The sequence below is a fragment of the Lathyrus oleraceus genome, chromosome 1 (assembly GCF_024323335.1).
Source record: "Lathyrus oleraceus cultivar Zhongwan6 chromosome 1, CAAS_Psat_ZW6_1.0, whole genome shotgun sequence".
In the NCBI taxonomy this organism is placed as follows: domain Eukaryota; kingdom Viridiplantae; phylum Streptophyta; class Magnoliopsida; order Fabales; family Fabaceae; genus Lathyrus; species Lathyrus oleraceus.
In genome coordinates, this window is record NC_066579.1 from 79,750,666 (window position 1) to 79,770,499 (window position 19,834).

Genomic DNA, 19,834 nt, shown 5'->3' on the forward strand with positions numbered 1-19,834 from the left:
AATATTTTTAGAGACTCATGGGTATAAGATTTAGGAAACCCTAAGAGGTTGTAACCACATCTCCATGACTAGGAGAGAGGGTTAGCTACCTTTTTCCTAATAATTGTGGCATGCCTTAGTCTGTATGATTGGTGGAGGGAGAAATAACTTGGAAAATTAAGGTCTTAGCATGAGTCCGAAATTCTATAACCAGATGAAAGAAAATATGACCTTGGAGACAATCAAAATACTTTTCCCAACCCTGAGTCTTAACAACATCCAAAATATCAAATCCATTATCCTTCAAATTCTCAAAGTCAACCATAAGTTCACAGAGAACTTCCAATTTGTTTGCAGAAGTAGTTTATGTGAGTTCAAGTTTATCATAAGGTTCTTCAGAGAACACTTCTTGAGCAGATCCTGAAGAAAATTTTGAAGAACGGTATGGAGGAGATGATGAGTTTGTTGTTGTGACGATGAAGAAGGACCATGAACAGTTCTTTAAAAATAGTTGCATCAAGTTGTTTAGCTTGCTCTTGATATTGTGCCATTGTTGAAGAGGAATAAAGGTTTTGGTTGCCGAGAGTTTTTAGTTTGAAAAAGAGAAAGTGTAGGAAGTGAATGAAGCGAAAGTGTGTGAAGTGGGTTTATATAAGGGTGTTGCAATCATGAATAAAATCTTGAATAATGCAAAAAAAATATGAAGATGGGTAAAACATGAAGATTCTACCTAATCTCAAGAAATTTATTCACCCAATGTGTCAGTCACTCATTTAGAAGCGGTTCAGTTTTCTAAGACAGTTGTCTTTAAAACTGTTCCACTAATCAAGACTGATTGACAACTAATGAAACCTTCCAAGTTCTGTTTAGTATCCCGAAGATAGAATGATTAACCAACTAATTCTTGATTGGATACTTCTAAAGTTATGAAACCTTCTCACTTCAAAAGTACTCACATATTCAAAGTCAAAATATCTCAGAGTCTCATTTATCCATTATGAGAAAAATTAAACATTCCGAGATAATATTTTTTATCAAATAAACGAGTACATTAATATAGTTAAGGATACTAATATAGATAACCCTATATTTGAATTCACATCTCACATATCAATATACTAGTTGTATTTATAAGATTGTCTTATGGACTTCTTTTGTATGGCACCAGCACTATCCAAAAGGGTCTACCGAAGAGGATTGGGACAAGTGTTATTAAATGAAGGAACTATAAAATATTTGCAGTGGCAAAAATTTGGCTACGGGATGGACTTTAAAGGAAACATTATTAAAGACTAGGCTTTTAAAATCCCTTTAAAGAGCTATTGCATATAGACAAATTATACTAAAGTGCTATTAAATGTCAAAATAAGTGTTATTAAATTTTCTTTTGGCGTAGTGCTAGAAACTGTTGATATCAAGAATTATGAGGGAAAGGATGAAAAGAATGATTCAAAACCACCTGTGAAGGAGGTTGTGAAGAAGAGGGAAAAAAAGAGGAAGAATTTAAAAAAGTTTGTAGAACTACTGAAAAAGGTCCATATCAACATCGCATTTACTAAAGATCTATCACAAATGTCCTTGTATGCAAAATTAATGAAGTAAATACTATCGAATAAGCAGAAGTTTGATGGTAAGAGAACAATAATGCTTACTAAATAGTGTAGCACAATGATTAAGAATAATCTAGCCCTAAAACTGAAATACCCTGAGAGTTTCTTTATTCCTTGTGTTATAGGAAACACCATTAGAGACATAGCATTGTGCGATCTTGGAGCAAGCATTAGCTTGATGCCATTGTCTATTCGTAAAAGACTACACCTTTGTGAAATCAAAGCCTAAAAAATGTCCTTACAATTGTCAACAGATCCATAAAATATGATGTAAGAATACTTGAAGATGTCCCAATAAGGATTAGTCAATTGTACATACCACCGACTTTGTAGTCATGGACATAGAAGAAGATGCTCATATCTCAATCCTCTTAGTTAGACCTTTTTTTGCCAGTGTTGGTGCCATAATCGATGTAAAGAAGTGGAAACTTACTTTCGAGGTAGGTGATGAGAAAACAGAATACATATTGTCATAATTCATGAAAAAATTGTCTATTGGCCATTGCCAAGTTGATATCATACATGAATGTGTTAGAGAGTATTCATTAGAACCACTTATGACTGATGGGTCAGATGCATGCTTGATTGGCAGTGTCAACCTTAAGAATGACGAAGCCAAATCATATGAAATCATGTTGCATAAAGATCCCAGTATTCAAAACCAATGCTTCAAATTGCTCACAACACACACAGAAAGCCAGGAAAATGCCAAATATATACCTCAAACCACTTCCTCAAACTCTCACATACAAGTTTTTAGATGAGGAATAGAACCACCAAATCATCATAAACATCAAACTATGAAAGATTAAGACTGAAAATTTATTAAATATCCTAAAAAAATACCTGAAAGCCATATGGTACACCATCGAGGTACTGAAACTCCTAGATGTTGGGGGTAATATATCCAATCTTTGACAGCAAATGGCTTAATCCTATTTAGGAAGTATTCAAGAAAGGGGGGAATAATTTTGATTAAAATGACAAGGATGAGTCAGCTGCTATGAGAGTCGTAACAAGATGGAGAATGTGTATTGATTACAGAAAGATAAACAAAGCTATAAGAAAGATCACTTCTCATTCCTATTTATTGACCAGATGTTAGTGCTTAGCAAATCACTCACTCTTTTGATATCTGGATCGATCCTCAAGTTTTTTACAAATCCCTATTCACCCAAGAGATAAAGAAAAGACAACTTTTACCTGTACCTATGGAATGTTTTCCCACAGGAGGACGCCTTTTGGACTTTACAATGCGTCAACTACTTTAACGTTGCATGATATCAATTTTCTCTAACTTCCTTAGGGACAACATGGAAGTCTTTATGGATGAATTTTATTCTTATGGATCGTGTTTTGAAGATTTTTATGCCAATTTAGAGAAAATACTTGATTTTTTTAAGACTTTTAGTCATAAGTGATGGAGTCCCATTTCATTGCAAACCAATTTGAAAGTCTGCTAGAAAAATACAAGATTAAATATAAAGTGGTAACACCCTATCATCCGCTAACAAGTGGTTAATTTAAAGTATCTAATAGGGAGATATATCATGGAAACGACAATCTTCTTCTCTATGAAAGACTGTGCAATAAAACTTGATGATGCACTATGGGAATACTAAACGACTAATAAAATGCCAGTTGGAATGGCACGATTTACGCTGATGTAAGGGAAATTTCGGCACCTACAAGTAGAATTTTAACATAAAGCTTAATGAACAATAAAGGCCCTAAATTTAGATATCAAAGTCGTTGATAAGAAAAGTAAGGTGCAACTCAATAAGTTAGAAGAGATGATATTGGACGCGTATGAAAATGCTAAGTTGTATAAAGAAATGACTAAGAAACGACACGCAAGCGGATACTAAAATAGAATTTTAAAGTAGAAGAACTTGTCTTACTTTCAAATGAAAATCGAAGAATGCATGATGTAAACATGATTGAGTTGCCAACCAAGATTTGCCCAGGTTTTATTGAATGCATGTTTGATCAAGAGAGATGATGCATGAAACTGGGGGATGCATGAAGGACTTTTCCCAACACGGTTTGCATGATGAGAGAAAAAGCTAGAGAGAAGTCAAAGCTTCTCTCTCTAGAGATCTCTTTTACTTATTTGCATGAATGCATGCAATTACACAAATTAAAATATTAAAATTATAAACTTCTCTCCTATTAATGACATGATTAGTGAAGTTCATGACTTAATTCATAGTTAATTTTTAGGTACATATATGGTTTATTATTGACTACAGATTACACTTTTCACTTTTGAAAAAAGTTAAATTGATACAACCATTATAATATCCCTTAACACGAGAATCATTAGCAACCACACATTCTGAATTCGGCTTAAACCGATCACCTTGCTGTGGTGGAAAGTAGTCATTGTCTTCACTTTAAGACGTCTGCATGGAAAAGCCATTACGTTGCTTCTGAATATTTGCACAATGATGCACTAGGCTGATTCTCAAGGCCCTCTAATGTAATTTTCATTCCCACCTCAGTTGATGTTTGTATCTTTACCATCACAGAAATGCCAATATCCATTGTTTGACTGAAAAAACTTCCATCATCAACAGCAAAATAATGTGCCACAATCACCATATAAGGCTTTTTCTTCATGCCCTTGAGAATATTTCCCATGTCAAATTATACTGCACACACCAATATTGATAAGTACCTGAAATATATACAATACTTAAAATATAAATAATAGGGTTACTTTTAAGTTCTATAGTACCTATACTTTTAAAGAAATACGTTTGTTTGGATGTCTGATATTGACCCAATATTGGTATATGTGATTATATTTATTTTATTTATTTATTAAAATTATTATAAGTGTACAATTTATGAGTGTCAAGTTTAGTGTCTGAATCAATGTAATTGTTTCATAGATTTTAATTCAAGATGGATTACATGTAATATAGGTTGTATGTTGAAGATCAAATAATTACAATTTAAATAGAATTACAATCAAAAATTCAAAACTCCCAAACGGTTTTATGGTTGACCAAAGCTTGGAATTTAGAAGTGAACTCTTTTCAAGCTTTGTTCTCAATGAATATTTATAATAAATTTTAAATTTTATTTCAATATTTTTAATAAACTTTAATACTATTTATAATTAAATATTTCAAAATTCATCTTACGACCATATCATTTATTATCAAATTTTTTTATTAAATATAATTCATTATCATTTATGAAAGTGGATCTTTAACAAATATTTTTGTGCATCACTCTCTAACACAATACATTGATTTGATTGCATCGATCCCAAAATAAAATTCATGTATCTATTCTCAATATATTTTCATATATCGATGTCCCTTTTAGCTCTTCACCGAACCTTCCCCTCCCCCATGTCAGCCACCCGCAACGCGTTGTCGTCACCTCTGTGACAACCACAACCATTGTTTTTCCCTTGAGTCTGACATAATATCTCTCTCTCTAAAATAAAAGGAGAAAAACATAACACAAAAAAGGAAAATAAAAATTCAAAGTTAGTTGCTCATTTTTTTAACAGGGATCAATTTTTATTACTTGTTTTAGACCTTTAAAATGTCTTAACCGGCCTTGCCCCAATACTACACAAGAAGAGAGAGTCCTGATAAGGTAACCAGATAAACCAAAGAGAAACCACCACCAAACACTCTAACAAGAGGCCAACGAAGCATCCAACACATTTCCGGAAAGTAAAAATACACTTAAAAATATATTAGCAAGGAGGTTTCGACTCATATTCTTGTTTCTAACAAATTCTCCATTTCCTCAACTTCCAACCAATAAAAAGAAACAAAATAATAAAATATGTTTCTACTATAGAAGAAACTTATGAAGAAACACATCTACTTTATAACATACCCACCTTAGATCTCTTTTACCCAGACTCCTTTGACGAAGTATGTGGGAAGGAACAAATTTGCTCTTCCTTGGATCTTGGAGGAGGTGGTTATCCTCCTAAACTTCCTCTTTTGACCCATTATAGTGGAACACATCATACCCCATGTTTATGGATAAGCAAATAAGAGAAGTAAGTCAGGTATGCAAAGCCCAATAGTTCGACCTACTATGGATACTCATGCGGCTTCATGGCCCAATTCGGCGACCTAGGGATTCGTGGGACAACTTTCTCTTGGCACTATGTTGGCCCTTTAATGCTTATTTGATGGACTGTCCTCCCTATGGTTCACAATAAAATTATACTGGTACACTTTCACACTTCCACTATGGTATTTCTATTAGTTGTAACATACCAACGAACCTTTGATGCTCAAACTTCACGGGTTCACATATCAATCATCGACCCACAAATTCTGCTATATTTTTCTTCATTCCTGGCCATGAGAAATCTCTTTTTAGATCATGGAACTTCTTGGTCGAACAAGGTTGAATGGTGAAATCAATTTTACGAGCTTTATCCTTCCCTTGAATAAAACAACCTCATCTGATGATCAAGTGAATCCTAACTGATTTTCTTTATCTTTTAAGTTTGTATCCATCAACTGCGCTTATCTTAGTCTCTCCCTTAGATCCATAGAATATTTGTCTTGATCGAACAAATACTCCAATATCTTATGAATACTGAACATCTCAAGATGTACTCCATAAAGATAGTGTCTCCAGATGTTAAGTTAAAAAAATACTCAAATCTAATTCTAAGACATGATTCAAATAATTATCTTCATGCATTTCTAACTGCCAAGATGCATAAGCCACCACCTAACCATTTTGCATTAGAATGCACGCTAACCTTTTTTTGAGGAATCACTGAAAACTTTGTATTTCTGAGTAGGATCAGGAATAATTATGGTCGGAGCAATGGTCATCTTCTTAAACATTTGTAAACTCCGTTCGCATTCTGAATCCCATAGAAACATAGTCTCCTTACGAGTCAATAATGGGAGGGTTATTTGCAAAAATCCCATGATGAACAACTACTCCTCTCTCCTTACGAGTCAATAATGGGAGGGTTATTTGCAAAAATCCCATGATGAACAACTACTCCTCTCTGTGAAATTAGGTTCCCAACAAACCTTCCTCCCGACATCAAAATTCCACATTGGCTGAATTAGCGAAAAGTTTCTTTTCTCGTAGAATTGAAACTACAATCCTAAGATGCTTTTGTTGAATAAACTTTAATGTTAGAATTAATAGGTTTTATTAATAAGTTAATGGAGAGATTTGGAAGGTCAAGAGACAGTGGACAAGTTAAGGGAGAGACTAAAATTTGTTCCTTTTTACTCAAGGGAACGTTTATCAGATGCCATAGTGAATATTTGTTCTTTTTTTACAATTATGTTCCCTAGAATATCAAAAGTTTTTGAATATGTATAAAGACCAAAATTGTACTCAATGAAAATACGCAGAAGTTGCAATTGATTTGTCTCCTTTTATCACAAATTGGTATCAGAGCTAATGGCAAACATGATGAATCAAATGCTGTTGCCACGGCTAACGAAGTTAAATTACGAAAACTGGAGTATCCAAATGAAAGTTCTTCTCGGATCTCTAGACGCGTGGGAGGTAACCAAAGATGGGTTTGAAGAACCAACAGATGTTGAGGGATATACGGCAGCTCAAAACAAGGCGTTGAAAGAGACGCGATCGAAGGATAAAACGACACTATACATGCTGTTTAGGGTTGTTGGTGAATCAGGCTTCGAAAAGATTGTCGATTCGACTACGTCGAAAGAGGCGTGGGACACGCTAGAGAAAGTGTTCAAAGGAGCAGATCGAGTAAAGCAAGTTCGACTCCAAACTCTTCGTGGCGAATTGGAGAGGATGCAAATGAAGGAGTCAGAAAATGTATCTGACTACATCACGCGTGTACAAAAGGTGGTGAACCAACTCACGAGAAATGGCGAAATAGTAACTGATGCACGAGTTGTCGAAAAGATTTTGAGATCTTTAACAAATAAGTTTGAGAATATTGTGTGTGCAATAGAAGAGTCGAAGGACCTTTCGACGCTCGCAGTCGAAGAGCTCGCTGGTTCCCTCGAAGCACACGAACAACGTAAGATGAAAAAGAAGGAAGAAGGAGTAGAGGACGCAAATCAAACCAAGGAGCAAATCAAAGACGAAAAGGTACTTTTTTCTCAAAACTTTCGAGGAAGAGGACGAGGTCGTGGAGGACGTGACAGTGGTCGAAGTGGTAGAGGCAGCAACTTCGAGAGAGGACAGTCGATCCGGCAAAATTGGCGTGGCAGAGGACGTGGTCAAAGAGGTGGTAGGTCGAACCATTCCAACTTTGAATGCTACAAGTGTGGGAAGTATGGTCATTATGCGAAGGATTATAACTCATTCAAATGCTATAACTGTGATAAAGTGGGACATCTTGCAAAAGATTGTCGAATCAAAAAGAAGGTAGAAGAAACAACCAATCTAACTTTGGAAGCTGAAGCAAATGAAGGTTTTCTCTTGATGGCTCAAAATGAGATCAACTCAAATGACAATGTTTGGTATCTTGACTCAGGAGCAAGTAACCATATGTGTGGTCACAGACACTTGTTTAAAGAAATGAGAAAGATTGAAGATGGAAATGTGTCTTTCAGAGATGCATCGAAAGTGAAGGTCGAAGGCAAAGGAACGATTCGTTACCTGCAGAAGGATGGGTTGATTGGATCAATTCAAGATTTTTATTATGTAGCAAATCTTAAAACCAACATCTTGAGTTTGGGACAACTTACAGAAAAAGGTTATTCGATACTTATGAAGGAAAGAATACTGCATTTGAAGGACAAGCTGGGACATCTGATTGCTCGTGTCGAAATGGAGAGAAATCGAATGTACAAACTGAATCTGATAAACGTTCGAGAAAAATGTTTGCAAGTAAATGTCGAAGACAAAGCGTCACTATGGCATCTACGCTTTGGTCATCTACATCATGCTGGTTTAAAAAGGTTGGCGAAAAAGAACATGGTGCATGGACTACCAGATATGGATTATGAAGGAAAGTTTTGTGAAGAATGTGTGCTTAGCAAACAAACAAGAACCTCATTTCAAAAGAAGGAAGAATATCAAGCTAAGCATATCCTTGATTTGATTCACACCGACATATGTGGGCCAATCACGCCAGAATCTTTCAGTAGCAAAAGGTACTTTATTTCCTTTATCGACGATTACTCACGGAAGACATGGGTTTATTTCTTGAAAGACAAGTCTGAAGCATTCGAGGTGTTCAAAAGGTTCAAAGTAATGGTGGAAAAGGAAACCGACAAACACATTAAAGCAATTCGATCAGATTGAGGTGGTGAGTATACTTCGACAGCCTTTATGAAGTATTGTGAAGAGCAGGGTATAAGGAGATTTCTAACTGCAGCATACTCACCTCAACAAAATGGGGTGGCTGAAAGGAAGAATCGAACAGTCCTTGACATGGTTCGTTCAATGCTTAAAAGCAAGAACATATGCCAAAGGAATTTTGGGCAGAAGCTGTAAAATGTGCCATTTATGTTCAGAATCGATGTCCACATTCGAAGTTAGAAGATAAAACACCACAAGAAGCGTGGAGTGGACAGAAGCCAACAGTTTCTCATCTTAAAGTATTTGGAAGTGTGGCTTATGCACACGTACCAGATCAACGAAGAACGAAACTTGAAGACAAAAGTCAGTATTGGGTATGATGAAAAAACAAAAGGGTACAAGTTATTTGATCCCATAAGAAAGAAGGTGATAGTGAGTAGAGACGTTCGAATAAACGAAGCAAGTAAGTGGGACTGGAACAGTTCGACAGAAGCTATTGTCGAAGTTGAAGAATCATATGTCGCTGTACCACCAAACATTTCGACAAAACTTGGAGATTCTGACAGTGAAGATGAACCTACACAACCCAGAATGCGAAGTTTGCAAGATCTATATGATTCGACAAGTGAAGTGCACCTTGTATGTCTCTTGGCAGATGCTGAAAACATCAGTTTTGAAGAAGCAGTACGAGACAAGAAGTGGAAAAGTGCCATGGACGAAAAGATGAGGGCGATTATCCACAACAACACTTGGGAGCTAGTTGAATTGCCAAAAGGTAGTCAACCCATTGGTGTAAAGTGGGTATTCAAGAAAAAGATGAACGCTCAAGGAGAAATAGAACGATACTAAGCGAGACTTGTTGCGAAGGGATACAAACAGAAAGCAGGAATTTGCACCTGTTGCAAGAATTGAGACAATTCGACTACTCATATCTCAAGCTGCTCAATTCAAATGGCCAATATTTCAAATGGATGTCAAAATAGCTTTTCTGAATGGTGTACTAGAAGAAGAAGTCTATGTCGAACAACCACTCGGGTACATGAAAGCTGGAGAAGAGAAGAAGGTACTGAAATTGAAGAAAGCGCTATATGGGCTGAAGCAAGCACCGCAAGCATGGAACACACGTATCGACACATACTTCAAGGAGAACGGGTTCGAACAATGTCCGTACGAACATGCCCTCTATGTGAAGAAAAATGGAAGGAATGTATTACTTGTTGCTCTCTATGTTGATGATCTTATTTTTCTGGGCAGTAATGATCAGATGATAGAAGAATTCAAAAGCATAATGACACGTGAATTCGAGATGACAGATTTAGGCCTGATGAGATTCTTTCTTAGTCTGGAAGTTCGACAAGAAGAAACAGGAATCTTCATCTCACAAGAAAAATATGCAAAAGAAATCTTGAAAAAATATAAGATGGAAAGCTGTAATCCGGCTTCGACGCCAATGGAACCAGGAACAAAATTGTCGAAATTTGATGGAGGAGAACGTGTCGAAGCAGGCAAATATCGAAGTTTGGTAGGAAGTCTTCGCTACCTCACATGTACAAGACCAGATATCTCATTAAGTGTAGGCATTGTAAGTCGATTCATGGAGGAGCCAGTTTACACACATTGGAAAGCATTGAAGCGAATTCTGAGGTACATCCAAGGATCAGTGTCACTTGGGATGTTTTACTCGAATTCAGAGAAATACAAGTTGGTTGGTTACTCTGACACTGATTGGTGCGGAGACATAGATGATCGAAAAAGCACTTATGGATTTGTGTTTTTCATGGGAAATACTGCATTTACTTGGCTTTCTAAAAAGCAGCCAATAGTAACACTTTCGACATGTGAAGCAGAATATGTAGCAGCATCCTGGTGTGTTTGTCATGCAATATGGCTCAGAAGATTGATGAGTAAAATGGAACTAGAACAGAAAGATGCAACAATAATACAAGTTGACAACAGGTCAGCAATTGAGTTAGCAAAGAATCCAGTAAACCATGAAAGGAGCAAACACATTGACGTTCGCTTCCACTTCATTCGAGAACACGTGAAGGAAGGAAATGTCGAATTGAAGCATGTAGCAAGTAAGGACCAAGCAGCAGACATTTTCACAAAACCATTATCAAAAGAAATCTTCGACAGAGGCAAGAAATTGATAGGGATGATGAATAGAAGAAACATTTAAGTTTACAGAGGAGTTTTGTTGAATAAACTTTAATGTTAGAATTAATCGGTTTTATTAATAAGTTAATGGAGAGATTTGGAAGGTCAAGAGACAGTGGACAAGTTAATAGTATTTACAATTATGTTCCCTAGAATATCAAAAGTTTCTGAATATATATAAAGACCAAAATTGTACTCAATGAAAATACGCAGAAGTTGCAATTGATTTGTCTCCTTTTATCACAGCTTTGTGTAATCTTGTGAAGATCACTGCAAACTTATCAAGATACAGCTGAAATACACAGTTCATGTAATCCATGAAAACCGTCGGGGCATTGGTCACTCCAAAGGGCATTACAAGGCAGTCATAGTGTCTATATAGAGTCCTAAAAGAGGTCTTCGGTTTATCAGAACTCTTTACTAGTTATGCTGATATCAAAATCCCATGTTAATCTTTGAGAATTTCGTGGCTCCTTTCAACTGATAGACTAAATTGCCAATGAGGTAACATGTTTTTGTTCTTGATGGCGACTTTTCTGAGCTAGTGATAGTCGGTACATAACCTCATTCCATTATCCTTGCTCTTCACTAACAACACTAGAGCACTCCAAGAGGACACACTTGATCGGATGAAGTGTTTTTCTAAGAAGTCTTCCGATTGAACACTACTAAAAAGTTCGCATTTAGTGATCGAATTAGAAACTGAAAAAACTTTAAAATCAGTCACTATAAGTATAATGTTTAGTGACCAATAAAGCGACTTTCATTTTTTGGTAGGTAAAGTACTAATCGCTATCCTTTAACGACATATTCAGTGACCGAATTTTAGTGACTCAGTTTATGACGAGAATAGAGATCGAATTTGTGACTATTTTTAATTTGTTAAAAAAATGTAGAGTGAGTGTGGCTGTAATGTGCAGAAAAACACATCCAAGTATAATTAAAAATACATCGAACTATTAAAAGTTAAACCATAAAAATTATAGGATGTAAATTCTTTGACTACTTTAAGACAATCTTATTTCATAGAAGTATTTACTAGAATGGCAAACATTGCAACTTGCAAGCTTGTAAGAATCACAAATGCACGATTTGTATAGACATGCCTCCACAAGTAGCAGTCTGGAATAGGCAAACATAGCATGCTACATTTTCAGATAATACAAACAAGCCATAATAATCAACACCATGTTGGTGCACATCGCCTCCCACTAAACACCCAACACCAAAAACGAATCCATCTGTAAATTAACTAAAATCTGCAAAAACAAACCAAACAACTCACACAATCCATCAAATCTAGTTTCCTCACTTGATTCATTTCATGTCTTCAAAAGTGCGAACATGCTTGTTTCTGGTAAGAAATTTAGTCCACATCCACTGCAAAGCATAATGAATCTAAAAAGGAATAAAATAATATACCATATTCATATTTGAATGTACTTAGACTTCTCAATGAACTAATTGATAGTGGATAATGAAGCTCATTAGTTAAATACTTGATACATCCTTTGAGTCTTTCATCTCTAATGTTCCTCAGGCCATATAGATCTACGACTATTGAGTCCTGCAGTGGAATTTATAAGAATACAGTTCAGGAAAAAAAAAGAGATTTTTAACCATGCGGCCATTCTCATATCCACATTAGCGCATGGATTAGTTTAACAATACTCATAAACTACAAAAACCATTCTTTACAAGAACACGGTCGATAGTGGTCTGTGAAACTATCCGCAAGCAAGTGAAATTTGATCGAAGGCCTACTTTCTACAAGCACAGGCTGCGACAATTCAAGATAAATGTCGCCGGAACTTCCGTAGTGATTGAATGGCGACAATTTTGAACGAATTGCCCTAACTCTTTTAGCGTCAAATTCCTTATGAACTTTAAACATAGTGGCTTCGAAGACCATCATTTCTTGTGACTCGGCCTCTAAAGCCGCTATTAACTTGTTTTTATCCACATAAGTCGAAATTCGAGCCAAAGTGCTCGACTCACACATCATTTTCGTTTGAATTAGACCATCTGTTGTATCCTCTGATGGTCTCATATTCCCACACAAAGCTATGCATAGGGTGCAAATTTACGGAGTAGTATACATCAACCCCTTTGAAGTCGAAACTTGACCCTTCTGGGGCACACGCAAAAATATTCGTCAACTGATGATAAAAATTTCTTCTGTCGACATGATTTAGATCCACACGGAAAAAAACTTTGATCTACTTCTATATGGTCCACGATACTGTCGGGATTCTAGATCGTGATTCTCTTGTGCATGGAAGAAGGCACACATCCAACTTCATGTATTCATTCCCGACCTAGTAGTAAATTGTAATCTGCCTTAGTCGGAATCACAATGAACAAGGTAGATCGAGTGGTGGTTCCTACAACCACGTTAACTTGAATAACTCTCAAGGATTTATTGGTCTTCCCCTCATAGTTTGGCAAGACCATTTTATCTGATTTTGAATCTGTATCGTATTTTCCAATCATCCTAAGCAAGGAATGTGGCATAATATTGATAGAGACTCCATAGTCTATGAGAATCTTATTTATTCCGACACCCTCCACCTTAACCATTAGATGTTGATGCACTAACATGACTTTGTCTTCATTAAAAGAGCCATCATTTGGGACATAGTAACATAAAGGCCTAAGAGTATTCATTTCTCCAACTGACAAATCCTCCTCTTCATTTACTTTTCCTTTACTTTTGTAACTGTATCATACTCCAATGACAACACATATATCATATTACATATGATATCCAAATCATCCTTCGACATTGAGTCAAAGTCATTGTTTTCCATCTCTTTGTCTTCGCCGACGAAGATCTTTGGTTCTTTTTCCATCACTGGTAGTAGTGGGGGAAACAACCTCTACTTGACAGTATTTCTTGCCGCCTGTCCATAAACGATAGCTTGAACACTATATTATTACTTGCACTCCCTATTTCGAAGACATCTTTTTTATTTCTCTGATGCGTCCTCCACTATGTTCGATTCATGGGATTCTTCCCCATGTTCTTTTAAATGTATGAGTATTTCTTGGATGTCTGAGAGTTATCGAGATATGAGGATCCTGCACCTACTTCTATCACCTTCCACTTTCCCTTATCAGCAGCTGACTTTCCTACAGGTCCAACCCACTCCCTAGGGAGAACATTAGCAGGAGGGACATATGTCTTAGGTCTATGAGTTTTTTGAGGGACTTTCTCTTATTGAAAAATAACTCCTTGTATTGGTCTTGTCGACCAACTTTGATTGATAGAGGTTGGTTTTTTCTAACTCTTTTTAAGTCTCATTGTCAAAAACGGCGCTGCAATATGGGCACAACATGATCTCATAATCCTTAAGCTTGCACTTATTTAAAAAATCAATGAGTTCTTCCTCAGCCTTAGGAAAACCCTCCTTCATTTTCTCTTCATAACTGGTTTCAACCTCTTTTGTGTCGTCGGTGATATCAACCATCAACACATGAACAAGCTCGACAAAAAAAGCGTCCTCGACCTTGGGATCAACTTGTTCCTCCGGTTGAGGTTTTTGCTTATCAACAAATTTGAGTCTCCCATCCTTCAATGCTTTTTGAACAAGGTCCCTGAAAAGCATATACTGAGAAGTTTTACGATCTAGAAAGTTATAAAATTTACAAAAATCTTTTTTTTTTATTGTTCTAATGGAGGTGTTTTAAACACTTTAGGGATTACAATTTGACATCACTGACTAAGAGATTGAAAATTTTGTCACACTTAGTTACATCAAACGTATAAGTTTTTGTGACAAACTTCTCGTTTTTTGGTTCGATAGGATTTTTCCCGTTCGAATATTTTCGCACTTTGACTTGAGCACTCCAGTTCTATAGATAAAGTATATGAATTTTAAGACCTCGATTACAATGTATGGATATGCTATATATACTAAACTAAATATAACCGTCTCCGACAACTTAATCCTATATATTAAATTATATATACTATAGGAATTAGACACGTCTTCAAGAACATTCAACTTAACCCTCTGATGCATTGTCATGTTGTCAGTAGTTAAAGACTTCTAAAAATCATTATTCCACTTTCATAACTTCTCTTAGCGACTAATAAGTGTCTGCTCATCGAAGGTGATTGCAGTCAGCGCTAAAATCCCTCTCAAATCTTTGATTTTCAAAATCTTCTATGTCTTTGAAGTCCATCAAACACTTCGTCCTATCTAAAAGATTTTGATATGTCATTGAATGTCCTTTTAAATTCTTAAGTCCCATCTCATTACCGTATATTGGCTCTCCAAAATTTATATGCAAAATGTCTCAACTCATGATAATTTGGTTGTGTGTGCGCATTTACAAAAATTTATTTACCAATATTGTAAACTTCTATCTTATTACTGACATAAGTACATTTGAAATATGACTTATTTTTATTGATTGCACAAATGATCTGTATGTTACTCAACATTTTTTTCTTAATAAATCAAAGGGTTAGATTTTTCACATTCTGAAAAAGTTAAATTGCCTTCCAAACATACTACCATTATAGTTTCCATTAACAAGAGAATCATTAGCAATCACATATTCTGAATTCTGAATTTCCATAATCAACAGCATAATAATGTGTCAGAGTCATCATAGAAGGCTTTTGATCATTTCTATTCTAACACTGCTCTTACTTACTATACATCCAATTAATCTTTTTTTATTTGATATTTGACTTTAAAAAAAAACGAAAAATAGATATGTATGATATTTTAATAGTTCATGAGATAAAATCTAACTAATTAATCGATTTGAGAATTTTATCGAGGCACGCCTAATTCTAGCAAGCAAACACATATGATCGCATAAATGACTAAACCTAAATGGTCATAGAGGGCTCATCACAAATACAAAAATTAATGCAAATAGGATTTAAACAAATTACATGAGCTAATACAAATAATAAAAAATTTAAACGAAGAGCAATATGTATAACAAGCAGATATATGGGTATGAATTAAAGAAATTTGTAAAGCTTAAATTCTTGAGCTCAAATAATCCAAATACAAATTTAAAATAAAAGCAAATGGGGTGAATTAAGGAAAAAACATTTAACTTTACACCCCTAATTAAATTTGATACATTTAAAATATTTTTACCATTATACTTTTTTTAAATTAGATTTTTTTTTTAAAATTTAACTATATTTAGTGAAATTTTGCGGTATGAAATTGAAATTTTCAAATTTTCCATTTTGTTTTACCGAAAATTCTGAAAAAAAAATGTAAAATGCCAAAATTTTCATAATTTTTTTATATTATCGAAAATTTTGAAATATCTTTTTTAAATTGAATATGAACTACCGAAAATTGTATTATAGTTGAAATTTCCAGTATAAAATAGAATATTTAGAATTTCCGATAATATTTTTAAATTAGATATTTTTTAAATTAAACTATTTTTAGTGAAAATTTGCGGTATGAAATAGAAATTTTCAAATTTTCCATTTTTTTTTACCGAAAATTCTGGAAAGAAAATGTAAAATGCCAAAATTTTCATAATTTTTTTATATTATCGAAAATTTTGAAATATCTTTTTTAAATTGAATATGAACTACCGAAAATTGTATTATAGTTGAAATTTCCAGTATAAAATAGAATATTCAGAATTTCCGATAATATTTTTAAATTAGACTTTTTTTAAAAAAATTTAACTATTTTTAGTGAAAATTTGCGGTATGAAATAGAAATTTTCAAATTTTCCATTTTATTTTTACCCAAAATTCTGAAAAAAAATGTAAAATGCCAAAATTTTCATAATTTTTTTATATTATCGAAAATTTTGAAATGTTTTTTTTAAATTGAATATGAACTACCGAAAATTGTATTATAGTTGAAATTTCCAGTATAAAATAGAATATTCAGAATTTTCGATAATATTTTTAAATTAGACTTTTCATTTAAAATTTAACTATTTTTAGTGAAAATTTGCGGTATGAAATAGAAATTTTCAAATTTTCAATTTTTGTTTACCGAAAATTCTGAAAAAAAAATGTAAAATGACAAAATTTTCATAATTTTTTTATATTATCGAAAATTTTGAAATATCTTTTTTAAATTGAATATGAATTATCGAAAATTGTATTATAGTTGAAATTTCCAATATAAAATAGAATATTTAGAATTTGCGATAATATTTTAAAGTTCACATAAATTTTAGAAATTCCGATATATCAGAAATTATAAATACACCGAATATTTAGCGTGTACCAAATTTTTTGATAGGCCTACCAAAAATTTCGTACAAAAACTTGTTTCAATTTTTTTTAGATACGATTTTAGGTTTAATTGGGAAGGTGACGGAAGAATTCTCCAAGAGAAGGGGTGTGTTAACAGTCTGGGCCCCAAGGCCCAATCCATAATGCCAATTTAAAGTGAAGAAAAAAAGAGTAAACCAATAATAATAAATAAAAAAGAGTGGATTTATGTTATATGCGGAAACTGGCGCCTGAATGTTGCTTGCGAAAAGAAAATTTAATTTTTTAGCTAATAAGATTTGAACACATAACCTTTTGATTACGAGTCAAGCACATTACCACTGCACCACAAACCCTTCATATTAATTTATTTCATCATATATTTAATATATCGTGTATAATTACAGTAGATTAATAAATTACTAAACCTTAGTTAAAATTTTTTTCCCTTAGTTTTAAAATAATGTATAATTACAGTAGATTAATTTGTTTTATCTCAATATATTTGTCTTTAACTATTTTCACTTAGAACTTTTATACCTATTTTTAAAATTTTAAATTAACTAAATATATATTTAATTTAATTTTATCATTGTTTTAAAATATATAAGTTAAGAATATTATTTAATATTTGCATTTTAATTTCTTAAGAGTACAATCACAATTTTATATTATAACATTAAATATAAAATATAGATAATATTCATTCGACATATTAAATATGAACGTAGATAGTTAAGATATTTATGTTTATTTAAAATTCATTATAATAAAATTAAATAAAATATATATTTTTTATTTTATAAAAAGAACTATTTAATAAAAAAGAGTATTGTATAAAAGAATATTTTAATTTTATAAAAATAAACATTAAATAAAATAATGGATGAAACATAGTGTAAAATTAAATTAAATATTTTAACTAATTATGTTTCACGCTTTTTATGGAAAAACATAAACACAAGAATGAACTCTCTCGGATAGTGTTCAACTCTTCTTCAAAGAACTTATAAGAGCAACTCATGACTCTTTTTCTCTCTCTCAAATTGGACTTCTCCATTCATTCAAAATATCGGCTCATGCCTGATTACGGTTTTATGGTTTCATTTCGGTTTTACTATTCGCGAACCATCAAAAATCCGTTCAGGTTTGGTTTCTATTTTGATTTGAGGCTCACGTTTTGGATTGATTTAGAATGGTTTCGCGTTTTGAATTTTCGATTTGGATCCGAGTTATGTTGTAATTTATTAAACACAAGTGTGTTCCAAAATGACAAATGGTGGAAATGAGTTAATGCTAATAAATGCATGAGATAACTCTTCATGAATTTTGAATTTTGAATTTTGAATTTTGAATTTTGAGATTGTAACTCTTCATGAGATGTTGCAAACGCGAAATCATGCAACTGTTGGTGAAACATGCTGCAATTGGAAAAGGACATTGCTTCACCAAGGGTCGCTACCTTGTGAAACAATATCAACATGGCCTATAAAAGCATAAATCCGGATTCAGAATACAACACACAAAATCCGAAAATCCTCTAAATAATTCCAGACGCTCTTCGCTGCATTCGGGTTTTCGCCGGTCTTGCGCAAACTCGATAAGACTGAATTATCCTGGGTATTCCTGCATCAGAACTCTAAGACAATCGAGAGTGCTTGAAATACTATAAGGAAAGTATTACGTTCACGATTCAAGCCTGGATCCCTTTAATCTTTCCGAAATTTCTAACAGTCTTATAGTATCTCAAATCATGGCCACCGACGCTTCTGTTTTAAGCATCAAACTGATGAATCAGGACCTTGTTAAGTTAGATCGTTTCGATGGAACAAACTATACCCGCTGGCAAGACAAAATGACATTTCTCCTGACCGCCCTGAAAATTCAATATATCTTGGATCCTGATCTGGAGGAAATTCAAAAACCAACTGAGAATGACACTGATTAAGTAAAAAAGGAGAGAAGGAAACGAAAAGAAGATGAACTGCTTTGTCGTGGACACATCTTGAACACATTATCTGATTGTCTCTATGATCTCTACACCAATACTGCATCTGCAAAGGAAATCTGGAACGCACTCGAATTCAAATTCAAGGCCGAAGAAGAAGGTACGAAAAAGTTTTTAATATCTAAATACTTTGATTTTAAGATGTTGGACTCCAAGCCGATTCTTGCACAAGTACACGAGTTACAGGTTCTCGTGAATAAAATAAAAGCCGTGAAAATTGACATTCCTGAAGCATTCCAAGTCGGTGCAATAATAGCAAAATTGCCACCTTCGTGGAAAGGATACAGAAAGAAATTGTTGCATAGTTCTGAGGACTTTTCTTTGGAGAAACTTCAGAAACACCTTCGTATCGAGGAGGAAACGAAGGATCGAGAAAAATTGAGTCTGCTGGATTTGCTAAAGCAAATGCTGTTGCCGCTAAAGGAAAGAAAAAATATGATGGCATGAAAAACCATCTCGGCCCAAAGAAAGAACACAACAAGTTCAAAAATTCTGGCGAACCAAAAGGTACTAAAAATGGTTGTTATGTATGTGGCAAACCCGGACATTATGCTCGAGATTGCAAGCACAATAAGTCCAAAAATGAGGTCAATGTTGTTCATGCCGATG

At 34.0% G+C, this 19,834-nt stretch overlaps 1 protein-coding gene across 1 annotated transcript; it reads left to right on the forward strand.

Annotated features, from left to right (window-relative positions):
* Positions 1-10,257: 10,257 nt before the first annotated feature.
* On the forward strand, positions 10,258-11,147 carry LOC127092469 (secreted RxLR effector protein 161-like). Its single transcript, XM_051031351.1, has 2 exons — positions 10,258-10,915; positions 11,056-11,147. The coding sequence occupies exons 1-2, from the start codon at positions 10,258-10,260 to the stop codon at positions 11,145-11,147; spliced, it is 750 nt and encodes a 249-aa protein (XP_050887308.1).
* Positions 11,148-19,834: the final 8,687 nt, after the last annotated feature.

What these genes read in the sequence shown, in the direction of transcription:
- LOC127092469 (XM_051031351.1), top strand. Translation starts at nt 10,258, where the DNA reads ATGGAAAGCTGTAATCCGGCTTCGACGCCAATGGAACCAGGAACAAAA. An exon ending in CGAATTGAAGCATGTAGCAA is followed by an intron (nt 10,916 to 11,055) that starts GTAAGGACCAAG and finishes CTTTAATGTTAG; the next exon opens with AATTAATCGGTTTTATTAAT.